Here is a 21,540-nt window from a genome sequence, read left to right as displayed (position 1 = left end):
GCATGAGCACCATGAAAAGGACTGGAATATGCAGGCCATTTACCATCCCTTGGGAGGGGTGAAATGGTTGCACCCACGACCAGGCAACTGCTCTCAGAGCGGTGGCGGCCCCTGGAAAGGACAGTAGAACAGCACCCAGCCATGACTCAAGAGCAGCAGAGCAGGTTGCATGCATGAGCCCGCAACTACTTGCAGTCCCAAGGACACAAAGGGCAGTGGCACTCAGAGGTCCCTGGTACTCCCCTCAGGAGGACTGCAGTGGACTTGCACTACAAGAGTCTGTGGAGTTTGGCACACACTAAAGTGAAACTGTTTGTCTCAGAGGGTTTATTGAATAGGTGGGATGAGGATCTTTCGCCTCTGGGCTGGAGATCCGTCACAGTCATTTTTGCTCTGATGCTCTGAAGAGGTGTGGAAAGCCTCCAGGGAACAAAAGTCACACAGACGACTAGCTTACACTGAGCCCAGACCCCTGACAAGGGGTGAGGCAGCTCTGCCCAGGGAAAGACATCTAAGAAACAGCACAGCAGGCCCCTCCCCCAGAAGACAGACTGGAAGAACAGATGGACTACAACTTTATGGAACCCACAAGAATAAAACTGTAGCGCCAGGAGAAAATAGTATATTGAGCTCCAGGTGTTCTCATTATGACTCATTTATCTTTCAGTCTAAAATTTTCCATTTCCTTTTTTTACCTTTTTCCCATTTCAACTAGATTCTTATTTTACCCAAGTTATGTTTTTAAGTCGCTTTTTAATGTTTATTTTTTACATCTACATTTTATAGATACATGCTTCATTTTAGCCCTTTTTTCACTCTATTCAATTTTATATATATATATATATAAGTTTTGGGGTTTTTTGCAATTTTGGGATGTAGTGTCTTCTAACACACAGACCAAAATTCAGTCAGGAACAAGAACAAATGGATCACCCTGCTTTGTCCACCCTGCGAGATTATAGTCTCTCTTCCCTCACCCCTTTGTTTTGTTTTGGTTTGATTTGGTTTGGTTTCGTATGCTTTTCTGTGGTGGCTTCCGACCACTTTGGATTTGTCGAGGGTGTATTTTGCTTGGGTCGTGGTTGATATTTTGGACTCTGCTCATTAGCTCACCCATCTGTCTCTGGGCAAAATGACTAGAAGAAAGAGTTCACAACAAAAGAAAGAACCAGAGGCAATGTTCTCTGCCACAGAGCTAATCAATATGGATATAGATAAGATGTCAGAGATGGAATTCAGGATAGCAATTATAAAATTAATAGCTAGGCTTGAAAAAAGCATAAATGACAGTACAGAATCTCAAAGGGTGGAAATGAGATCTAATCAAGCTGAACTTGCTATGAACGAGATGCAGTCTAAACTGGATGCTCTAACAACTAGGGTAAATGAGGCAGAAGAAAGAATAAGTGATCTAGAAGACAGGCTGATGGAAAGGAAAGAAGTTGAAGAAAAGAGAGAAAGATAACTAATAGCCCATGAAGAAAGGCTTGAGAAATTAATGATGCCCTAAAATGAAAAAATGTCAGAATTACTGGGGTGCCCGAGGGGGTGAGGAGAGAGAGAGGGCCATAAGGTATATTTAAGCAAATCATAGCTGAGAACTTTCCTAATCTGGGGAAGGAAACAAGCATTCATGTCCAAGAGGCAGAAAGGACTCTTCCCAAAATCAATAAAAATAGATCACACCCCTACATAGTGAAGCTTGCAAATCTTAGAGAAAAAGAAGCTATCCTGAGAGCAGCTAGGGAGAGGAGGTTCCTTATGTATGGAGGGAGGAACATCAGAATAACATCAAACCTATCCACAGAAACCTGGCAGGCCAGAAAGGGCTGGCAAGATATATTCAGGGTGCTAAATGAGAAGAAGATGCAGCCAAGAATACTTTATCCAGCAAGGCTGTCATTCAGAATGGAAGGAGAGATAAAGAGCTTCCAGGACAGACAGAAACAGAAAGAATTTGTGACCACCAAGCCAGCCCCACAAGAAATATTAAGGGGGATACTCTAAGTGAAAAGAGACCCCAAGAGTAACACAGACCAGAAAGTAACAGAGACAATCTACAGAAACACGGATTTTATAGGCAATACAATGGCACTAAGTTCATATCTTTCAATAGTTACTCTGAATGTAAATGGGCTAAATGCTCCAACCAAAAGACACAGGGTATCAGATTGGATAAAAAAGCAAGATCCACGTCTACAAGAGACTCTATTTTAGACCTAAAGACACCTCTAGACTGAAAATGAGGGGGTGGAGAACAATTTACCACGCTAATGGACCTCAAAAGAAAGCTGGGGTAGCAATCCTCATATCAGATAAATTAGATTTTATTTATTTTTTTATTTTTTATTTTTTTTAAGGATTTTATTCATTTATTTGACACAGATAGAGCACAAGTAGGCAGCGCGGCAGGCAGAGGTAGAGGGAGAAGCAGACTCCCCGTTGAGCTGGGAGCCCAATGTGGGACTCAATCCCAGGACCCTGGGATCATGACCTGAGCTGAAGGCAGGTGCTTAACCTACTGAGCCACCCAGGCACCCCGATAAATTAGATTTTAAACCAAAGACTGCAGTAAGAGATGTAGAGGGACACTATATAATACTTAAAGGGTCTATCCAGCAAGAAGATCTAACAATAGTAAATATTTATGCCCCCAACATGGGAGCAGCCAATTATATAAATCAGTTAATAACCAAAGTAAAGAAACAGAATGATAATTATACATTAGTAGTAGGGGACTTTAACACCCCATTCACTGCAATGGACAGAGCATCTAAGCAGAAGATCAACAAAGAAACACAGGCTTTGAATGACACACTGGACCAGATGGACTTAACAGATATATACAGAACATTCCATCCTAAAACAACAAAATACTCATTCTTCTCGAGTGCACATGGAACTTTCTCCAAAATAGATCACATACTGGGTCACAAATCAGGTCTCAACAGACACCAAAAGACTGAGATTATTCCCTGCATATTTTTAGACCACAATGCTTTGAAACTTGAACTCAATCACAAGAGGAAATTTGGAATGAACTCAAACACTTGGAGGTTAAATAGCATCATGCTAAACAATGAATGGGTCAACCAGGAAATTAAAGAACTTAAAAAATTCATGGAAACTAATGAGCATGAAAACACATTAGTTCAAAACCTCTGGGATACAGCAAAGGTGGTCCTAAGAGGGAAGTACAAAGCAGTACAAGCCTTTCTCAAAAAATTAGAAAAATCCCAAATACACAAGCTAACCTTACACCTGAAGGACCTGGAGAAAGAACAGCAAATAAAGCCTAAACCAATCAGGAGAAAAGAAATAATAAAAAAGATTAGAGCAGAAATTAATGAAATAGAAACCAAAAGAAGAGTAGAACAGATCAACAAAACTAGAAGCTGGTTCTTTGAAAGAATTAATAAGATTGATAAACCTCTGGCCAGACTTATCCAAAAGAAAAGAGAAAGGACCCAAATTAATAAAATCATGAATGAAAGGGGAAAGATCATGACAAATACCAAGGAAATACAGACAATTTTAAGAACATATTATGAGCAACAATATGCCACAATAGGCAATCTGGAAGAAATGTATGCATTCCTGGAAACTTATAAACTACCAAGACTGAAACAGGAAGAGGCAGAAAATCTGAACAGACCCATAACCAGCAAGGAAATTGAAGCAGTAATCAAAAACCTCCCAAAAAACAAGAGCCCAGGGCCAGATGGCTTCCCAGGGGAATTCTACCAAACACTTAAAGAAGAAATCATACCTATTCTACTGAAGCTGTTCCAAAAAATAGAAATGGAAGGAAAACTTCCAAACTCGTTCTATGAGTCCAGCCTTACATGGATCCCAAAACCAGACAAAGACCTCATCAAAAAGGAGAATGACAGACTAATATCCCTGATGAACATGGATGCAAAAATACTCACCAAGATACTAGCCAATAGGATCCAACAGTAAATTAAAAGGATTATTTACCATAACCAAGTGGGATTTATTCCTGGGATTCAAGGGTGGTTCAACATTCTCAAATCAATCAATGTGATAGATCACGTTAATAAGAAACAAGAACCATATGATCCTCTCAATTGATGTAGAAAAAGCATTTGACAAAATACAGCATCCTTTCTAGATTAAAATTCTTCAAAGTATAGGGATAGAAGGAACATGCCACAATATCATAAAAGCCATCTACAAAAAGCCCACAGCATCATTCTCAATGGGGAAAAACTGAGAGCTTTCCCTTAAGGTCAGGAACATGACAGGGATGCCCATTCTCACCACTTTTGTTCAACATAGTACTAGAAGTCCTAGCCTCAGCAATCAGACAATGAAAAGAAATAAAGGGCATTCAAATTGGCAAAGGAGAAGTCAAACTCTCTCTCTCAGCAGATGACATGATACTTTATGTAGAAAACCCAAAAGACTCCACCCCAAAATTGCTAGAACTCATACAGGAATTCAACAATGTGGCAGGATACAAATTCAATGCACAGAAATCAGTTATATTTCTATACACTAACAATGTGACTGAAGAAAGAGAAATTAAGGAATCAATCCCATTTACAATTGCACCAAAAACCGTAAGATACCTAGGAATAAACCTAACCAAAGAGAAAGGATCTGTACTCTAGAAACTAGGGAACACTTATGAAAGAAATTGAGGAAGACACAAAGAAATGGAAAAACATTCCATGCTTATGGATTGGAAGAATAAACATTGATACAATGCCTGAATTGCCCAGAGCAATCTACACATTCAATGCAATCCCTATCAAAATACCATCGACATTTTTCACAGAGCTGGAACAAACAATCCTAAAATTTGTATGAAACCAGAAAAGACCCCAAATAGCCAAAGGAATGTTGGAAAAGAAAACCAAAGCTGGGGGCATCACAATGCCTGACTTCAAGCTATATTACAAAGCTGTGATCATCAAGACAGCATAGTACTGGCACAAAAACAAACAAATAGATCAATGGAACAGAACAGAGAGACCAAAAATGCACCCTCAATTCTATGGTCAACTAATCTTTGACAAAGCAGGAAAGAATATCCAATGGAAAAAAGACAGGCTCTTCAATAAATGGTGCTGGGAAAATTGGACAGCTACATGCCAAAGAATGAAACTGGACCATTCTCTTACACCATACACAAAGATAAACTCAAAATGGATGAAAGACCTAAATGTGAGACAGGAATCTATCAAAATCCTAGAGGAATAGGCAGTAACCTCTTCAACCTAGGCCACAGCAACTTCTTGCAAGACACATCTCTAAAGGCAAGGGAAACAAAAGCATAAATGAACTATTGGGACTTCATCAAGATAAAAAGCTTCTGCACAGCAAAGGAAACAGTCAACAAAACTAAAAGACAACCTACAGAATAGGAGAAGATATTTGCAAATGACCTAACAGATAAAGGCCTGGTATCCAAGATCTATAAAGAACTTATCAAATTCAGTACCCAAAAAAACAGAAATAATCCAGTCACAAAATGGGCAGAAGACATGAACAGACATTTCTCCAAAGAAGACATACAAATGGCCAACAGACATATGAAAAAATTCTCCATATCACTTGCCATCAAGAAAATACAAATCAAAAGCACAATGAGATACCACCTCACACCAGTCAGAATGGCTAAAATGACAAGTCAGGAAACAACAAATGTTGTCAAGGATGCAGAGAAAGGGGAAGGATGCAGAGAAAGGGAACCCTCTTACACTGCTGGTGGGAATGCCAGCTGGTATAGCCACTCTGGAAAACAGTATGGAGGTTCCTCAAGAAGTTAAAAATAGAACTACCCTATGACCCAGCAATTGCACTAGTGGGTATTTACCCCAAAGATACAGATGTAGTAAAAAGAAGGGGCACCTACACCCCTATGTTCATAGCAGCTATGTCGACAATAGCCAAATTGTGGAAGGAACTGAGATGCCCTTCAACAGATGAATGGATAAAGAAATTGTGGTTCAGATATATAATGGAATATTACTCAGCCATCAGAAAGGATGAATACCTACCATCAACATCAACATGGATGGAACTGGAGGGTATTATGTAAGTGAAATAAGTCAATCAGAGAAAGACAATTATCATATTGATTCATTCATATGTGGGATAGAAGGAATAGTGCAGAGGATCATAGGGGGAGGGGGAGAAATTGAAGGGAAGAAATCAGAGAGGGAGACAAACCATGAGAGATTCCTGACTCTGGGAAACAAAGTGAGGGTTGTGGAAAGGGAGGTGGGTGGGGGGATGGGGTAGCTTGGTGATGCGCATTAAGGAGGACATGTGATGTGATGAACACTGGGTGTTATATGCAACTAATGAATCATTGAACACTACATCAAAAACTAATGATGTATTATATGTTGGCTAATTGGATTTAAATTAAAAAAAGACAGATCATGCAAATAGTAACCGAAAGAAAACTGTAGCAACTACACTAATATCAGACAAAATAAACCTCAAAACAAAAATTTTCCTAGAGACAAAGAATGGGGCACCTCATCAAGAAGAGATAACAATTATAAGCACATATACACTTAATATCATAACCCCAGAATACATGAAGCAAAAGTTGACAGTAATAGTTGGAAACTTCAATAATAGTTGGAACTTTCAATAATGGATAGATCTAGACAGAAGATTCTCAGGGAACTGGAAGACTTGAACAATACTATAAACCAACAGACATGTGTAGAACACTACACCAAACAACAGCAGAATACTCATTCTTCTCAAGTGCACATGAAATATTCTCCAGGATAGGCCATGCGTTAAGCCATAAAAAAAGTCTGAAAAAATTTAAGAGAATTGAAACCATATAAAGTATGTCTTCTGACCTCAACAAAATGCAATTAGAAATCAATTACAAAAGAAAATTTCATAAATTCCCCAAAAAGAAAGGATGTTAAATAGAGTTTAAAAAAAGAGATGTTTCTGTTGAAATTAATAAAAAAAATGTTAATGGCCTTAATTTCTCTTTCTCCCTAGTGCTGAGGTAGAAGAATTACTTCTATATCTGGGATCCTCTTTGAAAGAAAGTATTCTGTAATCATCACCTATCACTTTTCCCCTCCACTTTAGCCCTGATCCTTACATTAAAACTAATTTTGTAAATAAATTTTTCTAACTGTTGCTCAATTGATAAAAGCTGATCATGTCAACTGAAAACTCAAAAAATTCTAAATAGCAACTCCCCAAATTAAACTGCTAGTCAAAAGCTAAGTGGGAAATTGGCTTTGCAAATTTTGGATTTGCCAATCTCCATAATCATGTGAGCTAATTCCCTATAGTAAATATATAATATAATATAATATAATATAATATAATATAATATAATATATATAATATAATACAAATTCAAAAAAAAGCTAAGTGTTTTCATTACTCTCATAAGAAACACTCCTTCTACTAGAAGATTCTAGTCATTTTAACTTAATAAATATTTATTATATACATCTTCTCCTAAACACTGTGGGGATTATAACAGTAAATGAGATTCAGATTCTGTTGTCAGCAATGTTGTAAGCTGTTAAGCAGTTGGTCCTCTAAGACAAGCACACAAATAACCTCAATTACATTCAAAATGTGATAAATGCAATGATTAGGGCATGAAAGACTATAGTTATTCAAAAAGGGAATTGTTACATTCAATTAGAATACTCAGGGAAAGCTTCTCATAAAACAATGGTTTGCAACCTTGACTGCTCATTAGTATCACCCTGGTCACTTTAAGATACTTTGGTAACCAGACTTTATTCCAGACTAAATAAATCAAAATATCTCAGGCAATTGGCCCGAGCATCAGGATATTTTAAACCTCCCTAGGTGATTTCCAGTGTGCAGCCAAGTTTGAGAACCATTGCTATAGAGGATGGGGGGTAAGGAAGGAGTAAACAGAACTGAAAAACAGTAAGATTCCAGTTGAAAGGAAGAAGATACTGGAAAACTTGGAAGAATCCTCTCCTCATATAGCTAATTTATTTTCATTCTCCAAATCTGAGCTCAAGTATAACATTCTTTCAAAAGCTTTGAAAAACTTGACTCCACTTGATAATAATGGTATAAAACCTGACACTTTTTATAGTCCTTGCTATACGAAGCACCATTGTGAACACTTTAAACATATTTCAATATTCACTCCTCCCCGAAACACTAGAAGATAGATAGTATTATTATTCCCATTTTACATGAGAGGAGAGTAAGTAAATTGGCAAGGTTATACAACTAAGAAGTTGCAGAGTTGGAATTCAAATATATATAATGACTCCAAAATCCATGTTCTGAAACATGACCAACTAGAGTTAGATATTCCTTATCAAGACTCTCATGGAACCCATGCATATCTCTTCTTCTCCTTCTCCTTCTTTTCTTCTTTCCTCCTCCCCCACCCCTTCCTCCTTCTCCTTTTTTTTTTTTTTTTGGAACCCATGGATATTTCAATTGCACCACAAATCACATCATATTGTAAGTGTTTACTAGATTTTTCTCTTCCACTAATCATTTATTCACTCATTTCACTCATTCATCCATTCAGTAAATGACTACTGAAAAAGTGCTTGGAACTAGATATAAAGTCATATATGTCATACTTTATTTGTCAAAAAGTTTTAGTCTAGAGGAGAGGTCAGCAAACTACAGTTCACAGGCCAAATTCTGCTGGCCACCTATTTTTGTAAATACATTTTTACTGAACCACAGCCATGTCCATTAGTTTATGTATCATCTAGAGCTTCCTTCATGTTACAGCATCAGATTGGAATGGTTGTGACAGAGATCATCTGGTGGCAAAGTCTAAAATATTTACTATCTGTTTCTTTATAAAAAACATTTGCCAACACCTGGTCTGGAGAATAAGACAAATAAGAAAATTATTAATGACTACCCAATGCTATTGGTGAACAAGATATATGGAAACATAAAAGAGAGATACCCAGAGTAGGTTAGGGCATCAGCAAAAGTATTCCAGAAGATAGGATATTTGAGCTAATTTTGGAAGGGTGAGTAGAATTAACTAGAAAAAGAAGAGCAACCAGATGTGTCAGTAGGATCCTACTGGGAAGTTTAGCAATGATCCAGGGAGCAAGATTCTACTTACGATAGGAATAAAGAGAGTAAATATGTTTAAGAGATATTAGTCCTACATAACTTTGTAAAATATTTTTGATTCCTTCATTCTCACTAGCATAGCAAGTAATGCATACAGTTAGAACTCATTAAGTATTTGTTAACAGAAAATATTAAGTAGTAAGTGAAGGATATTTATTAAAAAGGGGAAAAATAATTTGCCTTCTATTAGTCCTTAAAAAGCACTGATGTGAAGAAAAATGAACCCTCATGCACTATTGGTGGGAATGCAAATTGGTGCAGTCACTGTGGAAAACAGTATGGAGTTTCCTCAAAAAATTAAAAATAGAACTTCCATATAATCCAGTAATTCCACTACTGGATATTTATCCAAAGAATACAAAAATACTAATTCAAAAAGATACATGCACCCCTATGTTTACCGAAGCATTATTCACAATAGCCAAACTATGGAACTATGGAATCAGCCCAAGTGTCCACTGATAGATGAATGGATAAAGAAGATGTGGTGTATATATATGTGGTGTATATATACTGGAATATTATTCAGCCATAAAAAAGATGAAATCTTACCATTTGCAACAACATGGATGGATCTAGAAAGTATAATGCTAAGTGAAATAAGTCAGTCAAAGAAAGACAAATATCATATGATTTCACTCATATGTGGAATTTAAAAAACAAAACAAATGAAACAAAGAAAAAAGAGACAAACCAAAAACAGACTCTTAACTATAGAGAATAAACTGATAGTTACCAGAGAGGAGGTAGAGGTGGGGGGATGGGTGAAACAGGAGAAGGGGATTAAGAGTATACTTATCAAGATAAGCACTGAGTAATGTATGGAACTGCTGAATCACTATATTGTACACCTGAAACTCACAGAACACTGCATATAAAAAAATAAAAAAGAATTCTAATTTTTTCACCCACTACCCTAGAGTGGAAAAAAAGCTACCACTTGTTTTCAATTGTATAGATGTATACTAACAATAGTTTTATAAATGTGAAATGGTTACAAAATACTGTACCTGGAAAATTCATAGGCAGCTCAAATGGTTGTAAAGACTCACAACCCTCAGTGTGCTCACAAATTTCAGCTATGATCTTCTTAATTTTGAGACCAGTAATTTTAATCACTTCTCCTGTTGACAAACAGCATTCATTTCCAAACATTTCATAAATGGAACCTAAAAAAAAAGGAAGAGTTAAAACAGCCTTTAAAAAAAGAATTAAATAAGAAAGAACAAAGTAGGAGTTGAAAGCTTCATATATCGTTTTTATTCAGTTCCTCTCCTAGCTACCTACTAAACAGGAATTTAATCAAGCTTGGTAAAATGTACAGCTTGTACCAAGAAAAATATTAGATTTTCACTTCATCCATTGGGCAAAGTATAAACAACCTTATTTTTGTTATTATTGTAAAGTAGATTCATGGTTTCCTCAGCACCTTTAGCTCATCATTCCAAGGTCAAACCACAAACATGCCTTCCATTGCTGGGATTTATGATCTATTTTTGCTGGGTCACAGAATTAGGCTCATATGAGTCAACAATGATCTAAGTTTGTATTGCAAACAAGGTTGTAATGCAATCCAAGACTCAAAGACAGAGTCTATACACCAGGGCCTTATATTAAGAGCATCTCATCTATTAAACCTGTTTCTCTTCATCATCATGAATATAAGACTTTCTGTCCATTTTATCTCTTGATTTTTGACAAGCTGGAAATACCTCTTGGTATCTTTATGGCAATAGGGGGCAGACCAGCCCAGATAAACTGAAAAGCTTCATTTTAGTTCAGAATTTCAGTCTCTTTCCTAACAAACCTCTTATCATAGATACTAAAGCTAAGCTTTTCATCCATTTATTTTCTTTTTCTATCTCCTGATGGAAGAAGAGTGTGCACTGAAATAACCAGAAAATGAGCAACAGAAAAGAGAGGCAAAAATTCTGGATAATCTACCCCAAGTAAAAAGGGAACAACCCAAACATTACATCTCTAAGACATTATTACTTTACAACTGAACAGTAAATGAAAGGTTGACGTAAAAAAAATATTATAGAACTGTGGGGATTTAAACATATCAATTTTTCCCTACCTCCAATATGATTTATATCCTCTATCCCACATTAAAATGTGAACAATATAAGTATGAGATTTCAGGTTGGTTTGCTTTCCGAATTCTTCTCTACTGAACCCCCTCCTCATAGAATCTTACCTGATATATAGCACCTAAAACATTTTTGTAGCATAAATGGTTATCATAAAAGTTATTAAGCCGGGCATCCAATCTAACATTAAACAACTCCATGATTGTATCAGAGTGTCAACAGGGAACAGGGGACACCCTCAAATTAGAATAATTTAAGGAGATTTTAACAAAGGGGCAATTTACACAGAGGCACAGCCAGTTCTAGGTAACACAAGAAAATAAATATCCTGACCTCACTCTTCTCCCTCCATTTGATCCTCTGCCAGGGTACGTCCCTTCCTTTGGCCAAATTCAGCCAGAAGCCAGAGGACAAGGGAGCTACTGATGCCACCACAGAAGTCAGCCTCCAAGGTAGAGAGTGGAAATGGAAGTCCAGCACACCGTTCTTACTGCCCATTATTGAATAAGGACTATTTTTGCAAATATGCTAGTATATTTGCTCCTCAAGTTCTGAGTATGTACTTCCATAACTCCCTCCTCTTCTAATGCTATTCCCTTAACTATATATGTGTTCATACCTCTCATTAACTCCCATACATAGTGTTGTCAGCTATCTCAAATCTTTTGCGGAACAACTGGGATATTAAAGACACAGTAATAAATCTATAGTAACATTTTCCAATCCAATGAACTTAGAACAGTTATTTTCTATGATCCTCATTTGGCAATTAATCACATACTAACATTTTATATCTTCAGTATTATCTCATCTTGTACTTAACTTTTTATGACTTTAGTTATTACTCCCAATTCAAACTTCATGAAAGAAAATACTGCATTATATTATTGCATAACTACAACACATCAACTGCCGTTCCTCATTCATTCCGCAAACTTTAATGGAAACCTACTATGTGTCAGGCATTGTGATTGGCAGTAGGTAACAGATAAAATACATAATCTCTTCCTCCCATGAAATGTTGTCTTGAAGCAAGCAGACAAGTCAGCCGACACTACAATAAATTATGAGAAAGTTATAACGTAAGAAATACAGGGCATTGTGGGAGAATACTGGAAGCATTTAATTAAACAATTACAATGTAAAGAGATTAGGGAAGGATTCCTGGAGGAGACCACGACTGAGCTGAGGGTTTTTTTTTTCTTTTTTTTTTTTTTAAGATTTATTTATTTATTTGAGAAAGAGAGAGAACATGGGGGGCGGTGGGAATAGGCAGAGGGAGAGGGAGAGAGAATCTCAAGTAGACTATGTGCCGAGCATGGAATCTGCCACGGGGCTTGATTCCACAACCCTGAGATCACAACCTGAGCTGAAACCAAGAGCAAGACACTTAACCGACTATGCCACCCAGATGCCCCTAGTTGAGCTGAGTTTTAAAGGAAGCAACACAAGATGTTGGGACAGGCAGAGGAAACAGTATTTAAAAAGGTACCGAGATGTGAAAGAGCTTGACACATTCGGGAAACTTCAAGTAGTTTGTTATGTCTCAAATGTAAAGTAAGAACGGGATAAGAAAGGAGACTAGGGAAAAAAAAAGAAGTCCAGATCACGCAGCATTTTTATGAGATTACCAATAAACAAAAAGGTCAAAGTCTGAAAGTCTAAATTTTCAGTTATTATGGTTCAGGAACTAATACCAATTTAATAACAGGTCATATGTATCTAGGTGCTTGCTATCCAAAGTGTGGTCTATTGTATCACCTGGGAGCTTGTTAGAATCTTGGCCAGACCCCAGACCTGTTGAATCAGAACCTGCATTTTTTTTTTAATTTAATTTTATTATGTTATGTTAGTCACCATACAATACACCATTAGTGTTTTTTTATTATTATTATGTTATGTTATGTTAATCACCATACTTACATCATTAGTTTTTGATGTAGTGATCCATGATTCATTGTTTGCATATAATACCCAGTGCTCCATGCAGTACGTGCCCTCCTTAATATCCATCACCAGGCTAACCCATCCCCCCATCCCCCTCCCCTCTAAAACCCTGTTTGTTTCTTGGAGTCCATAGTCTCTCATGGTTCATCTCACCCTCCGATTACCCCCCCTCCATTTTTCCCTTCCTTCTCCTAATGTCCTCCATGCTATTCCTTATGTTCCACAAGTAAGTGAAACCATATGATAATTGACTTTCTCTGCTTGACTTATTTCACTTAGCATAATCTCCTCCAGTCCCATCCATGTTGATGTAAAAGTTGGGTATTCATCCTTTCTGATGGCTGAGTAATATTCCATTGTATATATGGACCACATCTTCTTTATCCACTCATCTGATGAAGGGCATCTCGGCTCTTTCTACAGTTTGGCTATTGTGGACATTGCTGCTATGAACATTGGGGTGCATACGGCCCTTCTTTTCACTACATCTGTGTCTTTGGGGTAAATACCCAGTAGTGCAATTGCTGGGTCATAGCGTAGTTCTATTTTTAATTTTTTGAGGAGCCTCCACACTGTTTTCCAAAGTGGCTGTACCAACTTGCATTCCCACCAACAGTGTAAGAGGGTTCCCCTTTCTCCACAACCTCTCCAATATTTGTTGTTTCTTCCCTTGTCAATTTTTTCCATTCTAACTGGTAAAAGGTGGTATCTCAATGTGGTTTTGATTTGAATTTCCCTCATGGCTAATGACGATGTGTCTGTTAGCCATTTGTATGTCTTCTTTTGAGAAGTGTCTGTTCATGTCTTCTGCCCATTTTTTGACTTGATTATTTGTTTTTTGGGTGTTGAACCTGCATTTTTAATGAGATCTCCAGATTATACATAAATACATTAACATTTGGAAAGCAGTGATCTGGGCTACAAATGTGTAACTGGAAAAGTCTCTGTCCTGAGACTGTTGCAAAACTAACCAGAAAAGGAAGGACATGCCATACAAAAGCACTCAGTGTCACTGAGGTGGAAGATGTTTTAAGTGGGGACAGGGAAAAAGAAAGATTTTAAGTAGGGAAGAGACATGGTAAGATTTTTCTTTGTCACATGAAAGAGAGTATTAGCTGAAGTCCATTGGGCTTAATTTCAATGCAATGAGTGTCTAATTGTAGGTGTAATGTATATCAAACTGACTGACTTGGAATGCCATCTTTCTCTCAAAGGTTCCACTGGAATTCAAAATTAAAAGATGAATTTATGTGAGATTACATATCAATTTACAGGAATAGAGGCCAGAGAATTCTATGAAGAGAAAACTCTGTTTTAGTCACCATACAAGCTTTTGACTTTTCAGGTCCCTTTCCAAGAATCTCTCCTTATTGGGGGGGGGGGAGTCACTTCTTTCAGTCATATAAGTAAAAGAACCTCATGCAAATATTAATCTTTTACATTTATCTTTAATTATTTGTGACTTTCAATTTCCTCTACCCAAGAATGGTGTTAATTCATTTTTAATAAAGAAAGTGGCTGCTGACACACAACACTAGAAAGTTACGTCCATGAAAGGAGACAAGAACATACAGCAACTTCAAATCCCTGAAACTTGAAGGGTTCCTATCCTTTGTTATCACCAATATAATGTCTCCTACAATATTTTTCTTCAGTGAAAATATAAAATGGTTAATTTTTAAAATAGCCAACTTTCATAATCTCAGAACAAGCAAATGTAACATATGTAATTGCCTTTTAAAAATTTGCTGAGATATGCCTGAACCACATGTTTATGTATAATACAGATGTAGATATTAAAATAGTTTTCATTTCATTTTAACCATGACATGTATTTGGAATATGCAAATCTCAAATCTATTAAATCTTTATAGACTGATTCTTTCCAAGTCAGAGCATATGTATTCAGGATAATGCCAAACATCAGAGAAATCTGGAACAAAGCAGGCTGTTTTCAGTGATCAAACATTGCCCCCGAAGGCTGTAATGAAAGAGCCATGTGCCTTTGAAATCACCTTTCCTGTAATGCTACTTTGCTCAATAAAAACGACACATTAATATCCTTTTATGAGCTCATCCGTTATTTGACAATCCATACAAGCAATGCTATGATCACACTGGAACAGCCAAAACAGTTGGTTCAATAGATTTTCTTCCACTTCCTATAGAAAGTTAAAAACTTACATTGTTTAGAGGCTATTTTTCCCTTTACTCAAGATGTACCCATTCCTGGGCGCCTGGGTGGCTCAGCTGGTTGAGCGACTGCCTTTGGCTCAGGTCATGATCCTGGAGTCCCGGGATTGAGTCCTACATCGGGCTCCCTGCTCAGCGGGGGGTCTGCTTCTCCCTCTGACCCTCTTCCCTCTCGTGCTCTCTGTCTCTCATTCTCTCTCTCTCAAATAAATAAATAAAATCTTTAAAAAAAAAAAAAAGATGTACCCATTCCTTCCATTCCCCACTTCCTTCCCCTGCCCTACCAGGCCACTCACTCACCCTCACTTTTCAAAGTTCAACCAATCCTGAAGATTCAGCTCATACCCATCATCTTCAAAGTCTTGATCCCTACACCTAGGTGAGAATTAATTCTCTCCTCTGTGCTCTAAAGCAGTTTGCATGTTACCTCCATTGTAGCCCCTATGTGATTATTATCACAGCCTGCTACTGGGATATAATTTTCTACCCATTGATATTACGTATAACAGAATTTATCATAAGCTCCTAGAGATATCTCTTAACTGTATTTATACCCATCCTCACATTACACACTACTAGTAATACAGTTTTTGACACTTAGTAGATCCTTAGTGAATGTTGAATTATGTATACTTCAGCTTTACTGTAAAATAACAATAAATTATTGTGAATTTAGTAGAAAGCATGTCAACCAAAGCTAAGGCATGGGTTATGTTTTCATTTGGTATGTTTAATAGCAAATGTATAAGCATATATGAGATTAGCTAGACAAGGCATATTAGAATGGATAATTCTACAATATGAATCTCTTACTTATTAAGTTTCCCATTTTACCATCAGGTTTACCATTTTTATATTGCTAAACTTGAGGGTGGTGCTCATGAAATAATCTGAGATAGGTTTAGAAGAGTTAAGAAATTACATGTGCAAAGTTTGATTGATATTGTATGATAGTGTATATAGAGCCATGTCAGATTGGGATTGCCAGTGAAGATGTGTCTTTGCTCCCCATAAACAGTCATGATTATTCTTTCTTTGCTTAAGGATTGTGCAAATTACCAAGAAGAAGCATTCCCACAAAGGAAACATGTTAAGTGTGAAATAATTTTATTAGCAATGCTGTCCCTAGACTTGGTGGTTGATAAGGCATTTAGAGACCATTAGAGTAGTAAGTTCAATTTTCCAAATGAATCTCTGGATAGTTTACCATAGGCATAAAGCTTGAAGTGGCCTATGGTTGTAACAGACATTTACATAGCCAGCCAGTCTTCCATAAAAGGACTGTCTCTATCCCCTGTAGAGCAGAGAAAAGTTATTCCCACTATATGAAGACTATGCCTAAAAATAGATGAGCATGATATTGGAATGCAACTGTGGAAATAAGTAGGCATGAAACAACAAGCTTGCAGTTTTACTAGGGCTGGATTATACTAGTTGACACTAGATATACCACAGAGAGGTATATAAATCTGAACATTGACAGGAAATGATCTTGCAAGGTCGTACAGACTCTCTTACCCCATTGCCAAAATATCAATATAAAGAGGGCAAAACGTTGGCATCAGGTAGTAAGAAAAATGATGGTCACACTAGGAAAAATTAAGGTATAATAATCTCTCTCACCTGTAAGAATATGGGGTTCTTCTTGTGAGGTGGGAATTTAAGTGTTATGCAGGAAGGAAATCAAGCCTAAAGACAGAAATATGCTAGAAACTGTAGTGAATGTTGGTGACTCTTAAAAAGTATAAACATGGAGGGATACCTGAGTGGGACAGTCAGTTAAGCATCCAACTCTTGGTTTCAGCTAAGGTTGTGATCTCAGGGTCATGAGATCAAGCCCCACTTTGGGCTCCGCACTCAGTGGGAAGTCTGCTTGAGATTCTCTCACTCTCCCTCTGCCCCTGCCACCCCCCATGTTCTCTCTCTCTCTCCATCTAAAAATAAATTAGTTAATTTTTTTTAAACCACAACAGGTTGGAAAGGCTGAGGCCTGAGAGCCAATATAGCAGATTAAAATAGCAGTGAGGCCAGAAACCAGAAAATGTCCACTTTTCAACCAGTCTGTGTGATGTGTGTGGAATTTAAATGACTAAGTTTTAGTGGCTGAGGAACAAAAATGCATAGTTTCATATGCTAGCTAAAAACTTGATGCTTGTTTAATGGCAGAATCAATTTAATAGTTTCAACAAAGCTGTGATGAGAGTTTGCAAGTTGGGTATTAGGACAGAAGTCATCATTGTGTCTCTTTGTGTTAACAATTATCAGAGCGAAGGGATTTGGGATGTGTATATATGAAATGAATATTCCTTCTATACATCGATGAAACATTTCCCTATGATGATAAAACAAATCAGTGGTTCTACATCTTCTGACACTACTACTAACCAAATATTCCCCACATTTTACCCAAGTTTTAATCCTCAAAATGATATCATAAATAGTATTATAATTTTTTTATATGAACAATGTTGTTTTGGGAGCTGACTTATTATTTTAGGAAGAACTTGGTCTCAAGTACATTTTATATACTTTAATATAATTGCCTATGCTTTATATCCTAAATATTAAATATAGCTACTACAGACCTCTATGGTCATTTAAAATAATAAACCTGTTCTCTTCATCTCATTTAATGAATATAAATACACTGATTGAATTGACTATACATGGGCTCCAATGCACTGTAATGTGTTCATCCAATGCATAAAAATTAAGCTCCACTGTATTATAAATTTTCCTTAAGTTCATTAGCATTGAACACCTCATTAAGTATTCTGCTTATGAAATATGGTTTAGACATTGAGAAGTAAAGGTTTAGAAACTTTTATAAGAATTTTGAAGTTATTTTATGCCCACTGAATTAAATAATAAAAATGCTTGTATTTTTTATGTTTTTCATTTTTTAATTTTATTTTTATAATAACTCATTTATATTGCATTTTATTAAAGTACCAATTCATAATGGATTGGGAAAACAAAAGAAATTGGACCTTCACCACAATAGTTTGACCCTAAGCATTAAGTACAAATGTGTGACCACAGTCAGTGCAAGGAACCAGGATGTAGTCTTAGGAAGTTAGAGTGAAATTTGAACACACTGGAAAAAGAAAGTTATAAACTAATACACTAAGTCTTAAGCAGTATTATTAACTCATCTATCTCAATGTCACCAGCAGCCTGAGTGCCCTGACTAAAAAACACAGGAATTTTAATCAACTTGACAGTAATAGTTCTAATTGAAAATTATTACATTGGCATTCTAATTTGCACATTATAATCTTCTGATTGTATGAGGCAGTGCTTGAACCTAATTGACCCTGGATGCTTTGAGTTTTTGGACCTACACAGCTAAGGTCTGAAACCCTGAGCAGGTGAAGTCTCCTAGGAGATGAATTCCATGAGTTCTATCTAACTAGAGTGCCAAATATTCTGCATGAGAGAGATGGCAAATATCTAGACTAAATATTCTACCATTTTCCCTTACCAGCACTAATCACCCATGGCACATTTCCAGCTGAATCCAGATAAGGCCTAATAATCTTCCTCAACATGAAGTTCCAGGTGACTACTCGTCAAATGAAGATGGCATGCCAGGTATGAATTACTTCCAGCCCAGTCCTGCTATGACTTATCTTGTTTTAAGCCTCTTGGCCAATATATATATATATTAAAATTAAATATTAAATTAAATTAAATTAAATTAATTAAAATTAAAAATATATATATATATATATATATATATATATATATATATATTTAAGCCTCTTGGCCTATATATATATATATTAAAGTAAATTTAAGGAAATAATACCTCATCAGTAATTGGATTCTTCTCTGCATTTCTTTCCCCATTAAAGCCAAGACATGAAGTTATTTCCCCAGTCAAGGAGACAGATTTAGTCATTATTTAGTTCTGACATGCAAAGAATTTTTCAATACTTGGGGAGATTATAATCCTGAAAAGACAGATTTTACTGGAAGGGGATGATTTTTTTTTTTTTCCACAACTGCCAAAACCTTTTTATTGAATACAAGAATCAAATAATAGAAGATTATTATATTGTAGACTGTAGAAAAGGGAGACTCAATGCATGACATAAAGGAATTGCCTATCTAGCTGCAAAAGAATTAGGATTTTTTTTTAATTGCAAAGATGAAAAAAATCCAATACCCTATTTTTTATTTCCAAAATTTGCTCTTTGTGCCATACCAGGAAAAATATTACTTTTGTAAATCAAAGCTTTTGATTTACAAGAGCTGTTTCTTAGTGAGAGAAGTAAAAGCCAGGTCCTAAAGAAGAAGGTCATAAGAAATTATACTTTGAAGTTAGTTTATAAAGAGAATAGAGGAATCCTAGGCTATCTTTTGGGAGGCCAGCTGCGAAGGAGAGAAGTGAGTTCAATGCAGAGTCATCTTGGAGAAGATTAGTTGAGGAGAGGTACAAAGATGTCCATAAATAGCCTACCCAATGTCCTCAATGATCAATTCCAGGAATCTGTGACTGCAGTCTCAGACAAATGGCCATTCTAATAAATACCACATAAACATGAAAAAAACAAGCTCAGTTTCTCAGCTTCTCACTTTTAAGGGCCTCCCTCAATGAGGCCTGAATGCCCAGTAAAAATGAAGTCTATCCATATTTATCAGAGGTCCTTATGTCCACCTTCAGGCTTGATGACTTACTAGAAGAACTCATGGAATTCAGAAAAGCTGTTATACTTACACTTATAGTTTATTATAGACAAATGTTACAGATTAAAATCAGCAAAAGGAAAAAAGCACAGAGGGCAGAGTCTAGGAGACAAGTTTCCAGTTGTCCTCTCCCAATAGAGTCACATGAACAGAATTTAATTGTACCAGCAATGGTGGATGACAGCATATACAAATTATTGCCAGCCAAGGAAGTTCAACTGAGCCTTGGTGTCCAGAGATTTTGCTAGAGGTCAGTTAAATAGGCATGAAGTGTCCATATGACTAACCTTAACTACCCAACGTTCAGCAACCCCCTCAGAGGTCAAAATAATAAAGCATGGCCCAGGACCCCAGCCAAACAAGAACTGGCATTTACCATAAGTCACATCATTAATATAAGCCATCAAGGGGTGCCTGGGTGGCTCAGTCGTTAAGCATTTGCCTTCAGCTCAGGTTATGATCCTGGGGTCCTGGGATTGAGGCCTGCATCGGGCTCCTTGCTCAGCCAGGAGCCTGCTTCTCCCTCTCCCACTCCCCCTGCTTGTGTTCCCTCTCTAGCTGTCTCTCTGTGCCAGATAAATAAAATCTTTAAAAAAAAAAAAAAAAAAAATATATATATATATATATATATATATATAAGCTATCTAAAATAGCCCAAATTCCAAGGTATACACACTTATCAGGCAGGATATTCCAAAGGAGCCAGTCAAAGGCCAACCCTTTCTTTAGATTGTGCGGAGTTTGAACATCCAAAGGCTGCTGAGTTAACCCTTTACTGTACACCATGTATCAAGATTTTGTTAAAGCTTGTCAGAAAAAAGTTGTCCAAGATTTGAACAGAGTAAAAAAGAATAATAGCTGTCCTTTTTTTTTTTTAAAGATTTTATTTACTTATGAGAGAGAGAGAGAATGAGAGAGAGACAGCACATGAGAGGGGGGAGGGTCAGAGGGAGAAGCAGACTCCCTGCCGAGCAGTGAGCCTGATGTGGGACTCGATCCCGGGACCCCAGGATCATGACCTGAGCCGAAGGCAGTCGCTTAACCAACTGAGCCACCCAGGTGCCCAATAGCCGTCTTTTTAATGGAGAGATGAATATCATCTAGCAGACCTTTTAGAAATTGTCTGATTCTATAGAGATATGCAGCTTTGAATGACATTAAATTGACTTACAGAAAATTGATAGAAATGTAAATATTTAGCCAAGCAATGCAAGTGATTATTTTCCACTGAAAGAATAATAAATTTTTCCACTATACATACAATTAATCTATGCCTTGTAGAAAAGATAATCCTAAATATTACATATTCAAGGATGATAATCAGGTTTGAATAGTGGAAAATTCATTTCAGCATTTCTTTTTTTTTTTTTTAAGATTTTATTTATTTATTTGACAGAGAGAGACACAACGAGAGAGGGAACACAAGCTGGGGGAGTGGGAGAGGGAGAAGCAGGCTTCCCGCGGAGCAGGGAGCCCGATGCGGGGCTCGATC

At 36.8% G+C, this 21,540-nt stretch overlaps 1 protein-coding gene across 1 annotated transcript in view; it reads right to left on the bottom strand.

The window, feature by feature from the left end:
- THEMIS (thymocyte selection associated) overlaps window positions 1-21,540 on the bottom strand; it is a 182,200-nt gene that overhangs the window by 126,161 nt on the left and 34,499 nt on the right. The window contains exon 2 of the mRNA XM_036105380.2: window positions 10,134-10,292. Within this exon, the coding sequence (XP_035961273.1) occupies window positions 10,134-10,292 (159 nt within the window). The remainder of the gene's footprint in view (window positions 1-10,133; window positions 10,293-21,540) is intronic.

Source organism: Halichoerus grypus, chromosome 9 (genome assembly GCF_964656455.1).
Source record: "Halichoerus grypus chromosome 9, mHalGry1.hap1.1, whole genome shotgun sequence".
Lineage (NCBI taxonomy): Eukaryota > Metazoa > Chordata > Mammalia > Carnivora > Phocidae > Halichoerus > Halichoerus grypus.
The sequence above is the reverse complement of the archived record's forward strand: the minus strand, read 5'-3'. Positions and strand labels throughout refer to the sequence as shown.